This window comes from Diadema setosum, chromosome 1 (genome assembly GCF_964275005.1).
Source record: "Diadema setosum chromosome 1, eeDiaSeto1, whole genome shotgun sequence".
Classification (NCBI taxonomy): Eukaryota; Metazoa; Echinodermata; class Echinoidea; order Diadematoida; family Diadematidae; genus Diadema; species Diadema setosum.
In genome coordinates this window covers 13,867,841-13,877,177 of record NC_092685.1, presented here as the reverse complement: position 1 = coordinate 13,877,177, position 9,337 = coordinate 13,867,841, and the positions used below count along the sequence as shown (strand labels likewise).

The 9,337-nt window shown below is 37.0% G+C and overlaps 1 protein-coding gene across 1 annotated transcript in view; it reads left to right on the top strand.

Annotated features, from left to right (window-relative positions):
- Window positions 1-4,817: 4,817 nt before the first annotated feature.
- LOC140227159 (serum response factor-like) overlaps window positions 4,818-9,337 on the top strand; it is a 33,476-nt gene continuing 28,956 nt past the window's right edge. The window contains exon 1 of the mRNA XM_072307594.1: window positions 4,818-5,242. Within this exon, the coding sequence (XP_072163695.1) occupies window positions 4,934-5,242 (309 nt within the window). The 5' untranslated portion in view covers window positions 4,818-4,933. The remainder of the gene's footprint in view (window positions 5,243-9,337) is intronic.

Here is a 9,337-nt window from a genome sequence, read left to right as displayed (position 1 = left end):
TCATTAGTTTCGAAGAAGTAATTATACAACCTAATAGATACATTCTAAAAAGGCCCCCGAATAAGGTACATGGCGTTCAGTGGGACGTACATGAGATAGACAGAAACATGAAGTGTCCGTGCAATTAGCTAGATCTTACGAAAACAAAAACAAAACAAAACAAAATAGATGACGTAATACTTACAGTATATGTTGCAGCAATTACTGTAGACAATGAGTGAAGGAGTCTTAATAGCTAGATTGCTGGACCCATAAGAGCATTTTCTATACAACTATAAGAAATTATATTATTGCACCTCTTATCCAAATTTCATACACACCAGTCCGACCTCTCTTATCCGACCTCCCTTTATCCGGATCTCAATTAGATTGAATTGAATTGAATTGAATTGAACTGAATTGAATTGAATTGAATTGAATTGAATTGAATTGAATTGAATTGAATTGAATTGAATTGAATTGAATTGAATTGAATTGAATTGAACTGAATTGAATTGAATTGAATTGAATTGAACTGAATTGAATTGAATTAAATTAAATTAAATTCAATTCAATTGAGATTTATTTCCATTCCATTTGTTCACAAAATTGTAAAATAAAGTACAATGTATACATTATACAGTCACTATTTTGTCATTTACTCGAAAATACATAATACAAGTATCATGAAGTATAAAAAACTATACATACAATGTCATTGAATAAGCAAAATAACAAAGTAAGCTTACACTTGAAAGACTGACAAAAATAAGATAAAATGGAAAAGTAGTGGCCCACTGAAAAGCAGGGCTTGTCAGTGGGTCACTTGAGACATAATGTACTACATATCATACGAAATTAATTCACACATAACAGGAAATAATAAGCAATAGCTATTTTCGAATTTTGAAAAAAAATGCAAATTACAATTTACAAATTGTAATTGTATCATTAATCCTTATCATCCGGACGCGATCTCGCCTTGATTTGTTTTTTGTTTTTTTCAATCTAATAATTACAGGGAAGAGGGGATTTCAAACACAAACAAAATTCCTGCTCAAACTCACATGAAATACATCTCAACATAAATGACATACATTCACAAGTTTCATCTGCTTGTATTCATTGTCACTACTCACTGATGGAAACAAGCGAATTCTACAAAGAGTTCATACCTTTCCTTTATTTTATGTCAGCAAAGTCTACATGCAGGCCTGAGGACATTCACAAACACCGTGATGATGATGAATACACGTGAAGATGTGAGGTAAGTAATATCCAAATATCAAACGACTGAGGGGTATTGAGTGTATCCCAACATGAAAGAGGACACCAATATACACTAAAAAGTTTTCTTGATTGGCTCTCTCTCTCTCGTTGTTTTGAATTTCACCGACAACTCGGCTTTACATATAAATCACGTTTCTCCTTTGACTGTATTACAGATCTTCATTTAAACGTGACGATTATTCAATATAAAACATCGACAAAACGGCGACAATAACCATAACCCACACAGAACAAAGCAGGGCTGTTTTCGTGTCGAGAGGACTGTCTGTCCTTCTCACTATTGTCGACGGCTATGTTATTTCCCACTTCCTCTTGGTTCTCACCTGCACAGACTTAAAATAGTCGAACCCCCATGCCTTTTGTGACGACCAGATGTTTTGTGTACTATGTGTGTGTGTGTGTGTGTGTGTGTGTGTGTTTGCTTGCTAAAATGGGAAGAAGAAAGCAATTTAATGGACAATTCCAGACCCCGTTAAAAGAAAGAGTAAAATGCTACCAGTATACAGTATCTATATTTGATCAAAATAGGATCAAAAGTATAAGGAAATTACAAAATTGTAAGGATTTGCTAATTTTTGCAAAACAGTTCTCGAACAGTTGATATGAATAATAAAGATGAGTGAGCTGATGATAATTGTCATCACCTACAATTTTTCATTGTGTTAAAAACAAACAAACAAACGAAAATTCAATTTTTCTGCTATACATAATGTTATTCTCTGACAGAATAAATTTGAAATAACAACCATTTAAAAATGTTAAGATTTGAGACTGTCATGTATGAAACATATTCATTTCATCTGAAAAAAAAAGAAAGCCCAAAATTTCACGATTTTTATGTATCAATTATAAAGGAGGTACTGAGGAAGTGGCGTCATAACTCATTCATTTGCATATTCATTCTGATTATTCGAGAGCTGTTTTGAAAAATTTAGCGAAACTTCACAATTTCATACTATACCTGCAATTTCTACCCAATTTTGATCAAATTCTCAATGGTTTGTGCTTGCAAAATCTTACTTTTTCTTTTCTGACTACCTTGTAACTAAAGACCGGAGTTGTCATTTAAAGGGGAAGTCTGAACCAGTTAGAATCTGATAAGAAAAAATGCAAGTTTCACGAGCACGACTGTGAAAATTTGATAAAAATCTAATAGAAATTAAGGAAGGTATGAAAAATGTCAGTAATTTTTCTCTAATTTTCACCAAACAGTTCTTGAAGAGTCAACAGGCATGAATGTGCAAAATAAAAGGGTTCGTATGATGTCATTGCCTCACAAGGTGTCGAAAAGTTTGTATACAAAATTTTGAAATTTCCAGGTTTTTAGTTCAAAACGCAATTATGCCCTATCTTAAAACATAATTTGAATAATAATTATTTTGAAATCCGGATGTAGCCAGGAAAACGCCCTTTTTACACTTTTAAAATAGCTGAAACTAAAGTTTCTTATTTTTCTTTTACCATGATCAGAGGAAAATTGTCACGTGATGACATCATAAACTTACTCATTTGCGTATTCATATCAATTCATTTTTTTTTTTGCTTTTTAGTATAGGTCCCCCATATTTCATGTTTGTAAAATTGTCTTCTCTTGTATTCTTTGTAATTACGACGCTATGTCCAGTCTTATGTTCAATCGATTGTATCATGTTGTGTTTTGAGATGTGGAACAATAATAAAATGGAATAAAATTCTTAGAGAACTGGTTTGCAAAGATTAGCGAAACTTCACAATTTCATGATCCACCTGATTCTTATCCGACTTTAATCAATCATTGCTTTAGGGCCTATTTTACTCTGCAGCCTACTTTTAACTGGTCAGGAGTTTCCCTTTAAGCATTTAAAGCCAAGGTGCCCTAGTGGGCATGGCAGATCTTGTTTTCTTTTCACTATTACGTGGCACGTTTGAATAGATGTCGTGACCAACGCGGGAGCTTGGTCTATAATCTCAATTAGAGCCAATAATGTTTTTGTCTTTAATCATCCATAAAGGGTGAATATCTAAAACTTTAAAGATGTTGGAAAATCAAAGATGTAAAAGTGCAACTCCGCCACAAATGCAATGCACTTTGATCATGTTAGCAGGTAGAGAAAACATGCAGAACAAAAACAAAACCAAGTGTCATGTGGCATTGGGATTTAATTCCAAATTGAGTGAATTACTAGAAAGTTCCTCGTGAGGCATATCACTTACGAAACGGAAATGTCAGTCGAGCGCAATCTTTTATGAAGTGTACAGTCATGTGAAAGGATGACGTCATCGTCTCATTATCAAAGCTCCCTTATGATAACATCTTATTAAAACGGAAGAAAAACATCTTTGACATCACATTATTCTGGGAATTAATAGGCCTACGCAGTGGTTACTTCAAAGCACGGGATATGATCTTAGGTGCTGAATAATTTCGATGAAATTATTTTGCATGTTATTTTAAGACAAACAAATGGGGACCGAGTGAATTGTGAGGAGGTGATGCCCTATATAGGCCAAGTGCACTCAAATGCGACCTGTACAAAGAGTGTAGGCCTAGGTCCTAAAAGTGTTGTACGATATTATAATAGGGAACTTCAACATTGTAACTTCCCTTTTTCTTGCAGTTTGGACGCAACCCCCCCCCCCCCCCCCCAAAAAAAAAAAAAAAAAAAAAAAAAAAAACTATCCAGTATCCCCGGTTCGCCGACCTGGGCCCCGTTTTATAAAACTTGTCATCAGTGACAAGTTGTCATAGTTGTCATAAGCTACTGAAATTCTTGCATCTGATTGGCTGAGAGCAAATTTGTCATAGAAATGTGGCAGATGTCACTGATAACAAGTTTTATGAAACGGGCCCCTGATTCTAACTGGACAAGTTCGCTATAAAGCAGCGGCGCGATCTACACAGTTTTGAGTGTTTGTGCACCGCACGAAATACACAATACGAAAAGAGACTGACGTATGCCGAAGTCTGTAGACATTGTGTGATAGATATACAAGCACCCATACTCTCCATGTTGATATAAATGCATTGACGATTTGTGTGCAATCCGTTCGTGAAGAGCTTCAAACGCTATATGAATTAAATGTAAATCATACGTATATACCGGGTATATATCCCACATTTGTATTGCCTCGAGCTTGGTTTGTATTTTGAACTGACAAACAAACGCACATGGACTTTGTGTTGTCATATGTGCATACATTATAGAAGTCACCACCCCTTCTGTACAAATGCAGCGCACTTTCGTTACCAAAGAAGGAAACCGCTCCCCTTATTTGGAGGCCATCGGAGGCCATATCCGCCATATTTGGTAGACCCATTTCCTTTACGGTGACATGGGTCGTTCTACATATCTCTCCGCGCGATATTAATACGCAGGACATGTAATCATGAGTTTTGATCCCAAATCTAAGCACTTGCATTCACGAAATAGTTTGAATCATCATCCTCGTATCCTCAAATAGAGTGAGTTTGAGTAAAATTATTAGGAAGATCAACAATTTTTAGCACTATTTTATTTTGGCGTACGTTTCTTCAGCTGGAAAGGCATCCTGTTTCCTTATGAGGAAGACATCATATTCTGCATTTGGGCATAGGATTCGTACCGCGAAATAAAAATCGTGAAGATCATTTAATGTTTGAAAACTGATTGGACTTATATTGCTGGTCGATTAGGAAGAAGTAGCAATGTCTACTATTTCGTTTTCGCCACTTCAAAAACTGAAAAATGGCAGCGGCGATCATGGAGCGTGCCTGGCTGACAGTGATAGTAGCTCCGTTGGAACAGGCTCCGAACTGGCCGAGCGAGATCATGACTTGGATGAGCCCGGATTGGGCCCGGGCTTGACTCATCTCACTCCCGCTGATCTGGAAAAGGTAGCAGCAGGGAAGCACAAGAAGACCAAAGGGAGGGTAAAAATTAAAATGGAATTTATTGACAACAAGTTGAGACGATACACAACTTTCAGCAAAAGGAAGACGGGCATCATGAAAAAGGTACGTATTCGAATACAGTGAACATCACATTCACAAACAAACTTGTCATGTCACTCCTCAATTTTCTGACTATTCTAACACGTTTAATACTAGACCTCTGTTCTAATTAGGTGATCCGAGTATCCTCTCGGATCACCTTCTGTATCTGTACGGATTCTTTGTTCTTCTTCTTCTTCTTTCTTTATTTCTGGACAAAAGTTGTGTATCTACGTACTCAGAAAGTACTCAGAGTATCAACTTCAAACTCATACCATATATGTATCATGTTCCAAAGACGACAAATTTTATAAAATCATAGTGATCAGTCGACCGTGACGTCACTATGACGTCATTATATGAAAACACATTCTCATTCATATCTCATTAATGGAATGGAATTTTTCAATGAAATTTACGTCACATATATTTCAAGTTATGCGGATTCTACTCATATTCTCAAAATTCATATTTTCTTTTAAAACGTGCGCGTACGCGCGCGTTGAAATATTTGTATGCTCAAATCGAGCTCAATTTTTTTTTGCACACGTTTCAGACCATTTGGAGCATTTTTTGAAAAATTGAAAAAAATGGACGGACGCGTACGCGCGCGCGCATATACGCACGCACAGCTCATACGCAATAGAAATTTCCCGTTTTTTCATACTTATCGGATGCCTGAAATGTCAAGGAATATTTCTACTAAGTTTCAAGTCAATCCGACTCAATATGACGTCACACGGGCCCGTCAAAGTTGAAATTCCGCGCGCGCGTCAATGGCGATATACAGTCCAACAATGCCAAAAAACAGCCAATTTTGAATCCGATTTTACTCATCAGGATGGACGGTGACCACCCATTTTCTTTACATATTCTGAAAGCTGATGAGTTGTACATGTCATTTCATGGGTTGGCGATCCTGGAAAAACGATTAAAAGATATCAAATTTCTTAATAAAGTAAAAAAAGTAAATTTTCAAAATGACGTCATCAAATTTTAAGTTCACTCAAGCGTATCACACTTATTCTTTTGTTGATTTTCGTCCAAATTTCAATATGTTGTAGCTTATTAAATGTTCTTTCAGTCATATAATAACAACATTTTGATTGGATGACGGCATCACCTCGTAAAAAGGGATTAAAAGTAACATTGTCAAATTTTACCAGTTTACGTGTAATCTCTATGGGAGTGCAATTTTTATGGAAATGAAAATTGACATGACTATTTTTATCGAGCACTAGCTCACTTATGCTTCGGTGAATTTCTCTAAGATTTTAATATGATGTAACTGAGACTTTGGGCTATCTTGAGTGTGTCCTTCAATTTTTCATACGGTCCCGGGATCACGTCCAAAAACTTGGTTGAAATCAAAGCCTATCTTCGATGTATTTTCATATTTCTTTCTTTTTCAAACTTTCTTTGCAATAACTCAAGAAAAACATACTCTATCACCACCATATTTTGCACAAGTTTAGTTCATGTCACGTACATTATTTCATAAAATAACAACTACTTCATCAGACGCCATCTTGGGTATGTAAATTAGGGTCAAAGGTCATAAATTTTTCATCCTGTATCTTGGTGAATACATGTTCTATCTTCCCCATATTTTGCACACGTAAAGACCGTGTTACAAGGATCATTTCACAAAATAACCACTTTTTGCTCAGATGCTATCTTATCTGTGCAGATCGGGGTCAAAGGTCATAATGTACTTCTTTCTTTATCTTCGTTATGACGTGTTATCTCTATGGGAGGGAATTTTTCTAGATGTGAAAATTGACATGATTGTCTTTATCGAGCACTAGCTCACTTACCCGTTGGTGAATTTCTCCCAGATTTTAATATGTTGTAGCTGAGACTTTGCGCTATTGTACGTATTCCCTTTGTTTTTTATATGGTGTCGGGATCACGTCCAAAAACGTGGTTGAAATTAAGGGTTATCTTCGATGTATTTTCATATTTCTTTCTTTTTCCAATTTTCTTTGCAATAACTCAAGAAAAATAGCCCCTATCAACCCAATATTTTGCACATGTTTAGTTAATGTTACGTACATTATTTCATAAAATAACAACTACTTGATCAGACACCATCTTGGGTATGTAAATTAGGATCAAATGTCATAAATGTTTCATCCTGTATCTTGGTGAATACATGTCTTATCTTTCCCATATTTTGCGCACGCAAAGACCATGTTACAAGAATCATTTCACAAAATAACCACTTTTTGCTCAAATGCCATCTTGGGGGTGCAAAGTGGGGTCAAAGGTCAAATATACTTCATTCTGCATCTTTGATAGTGTATACGGAATTCGGTACCCAAGATGGCAGGTCTGACTCCCTTTTCAAAATGAGAATCCAAACATCACACGACCAATGTCCCTAATCTCAGGTGAAAACTCGAATCATTGATTTAAAAAAAAATCGGATCACCTAATTTGTCAGTCTTGACAAATTCCGAGTCTAGTTCATGAATTGCTGTGCTTGTCATGTGGATGTGATTGTGACTGTGAGCATGGTGTGACACACAACTCAAAAGTTTGTGTTTATTTGTAACTGTTAGTTTTAGAGCGCATTGTCTTTGGTAACAGGTTCGTGAGTCTTTAAATTGTGAGTGGTTATGTGAGTCATTCATGTTTACATTTTATTTCAAGGAGAATATCTTGCTTATAAATTATATTATAATGAAAGATAATTTTTTTTTTTTTTTTTTTTAAACAGACCCACTAGACTAGATATTCAAATATTACATACAAGATGGGTAGCAAAAATCCTGCAATGTCTTTGTTCGAGAGCTGTAAATGTTGATTTTTACTGGCAACATGCTACGTCACAGAGGACAGCCAGCATGCAGCACTTGCACCAGCCACTATAAACATGCTATCGGAAACTTGCAGCAAGAGTTTGCGCTTTTGTAGCAAAGGTTTGTGCAGTAAGCAAGCCTTTGCGCACTCACACTCAATAAGTTCAGAGATGCTTATTGGCTAGAAAACCATACAGTATGTCCAGTAAATTACTGGATGCATGGTTTGAAGTACTGGATATGGATGCATGGTTTTCATCTATGGCAAGCCAAAAGGAAATGCAGCCAGTAACCATAAATTTGCCTTCAGGTAAACATGATCAAGAAATGGATTTCTGGCAAGTGCAATTAATGTGCTGTCATCACTGGATAGGAAAACTACGGGGGAAATTACAGAATACCGGTTTTGCGCCATATAAATTAGCATATTGGTGCGTATAAAAGCCGCCGGAGGCGGGGCCGAAGGCCCCGCCTCCGGCGGCTCTTCCTTAGAGATGAATTTCAGCCCGAAGGGCTGAAATTCGTCTTTTCCGTCGTTTGGGGCCCCAAAAAAGCCCGGGAACGGAACGGCCGTCAAAAAGTAGGTTGACCACACAATTTTTATGAAAATTGAGTGGTTTCGGAGGAAAACTGCTCTAAATCAAGATAACTCGAGTAAATCGTCGATAAAGATCAATCGAGCCGATTTTGACGGAACTACTTTAAACTTGATGACATCATCACAACTGACATCCTCCTTCCTTCATCTCTTTTCGACACAAGTCATTCACGATCAATCACTCTACACACTAGTTTGGCAAGGCAGCGCGTATACGCGTATTGTCAAGAGACATGTGCGCACTCAACTGCTATACGTATTGTACACTGTACTAGTAAACATGCGCGCGTTCTGCACACTCAATACGCGCTACCACTGCACACGTACGCATCATAAGCTGTTGTGTGTAGGTACTGTTGTACGACTGCATAGAGTCAACATGGTGGGCTGTCAAGAGCACCCACACAGTGCGTAAGCTCTACTGTAAGCTAGCACCAGCAATTAGATAAGTGATTGTTTTCTAGTCTCACCTAAATTGCTATCGATTTCTAGGATACGGACTATCCTCAACTCCTAAAAACGTGAGTATTCATCGTAAATTCGGGTAAATTTTAACGGCTAGTCTAGACTAGCATCGTCAGGATCTAGAACTACATTATTCGGGGGACACCCCCGAAACCCCCGAGAGCAACGTAAGATACCACACTTCTCACCGCACAGATCAAAGAAAACACACGTAAACAAATGCAATCGTCGACAGCCGAATCACGGACCGTA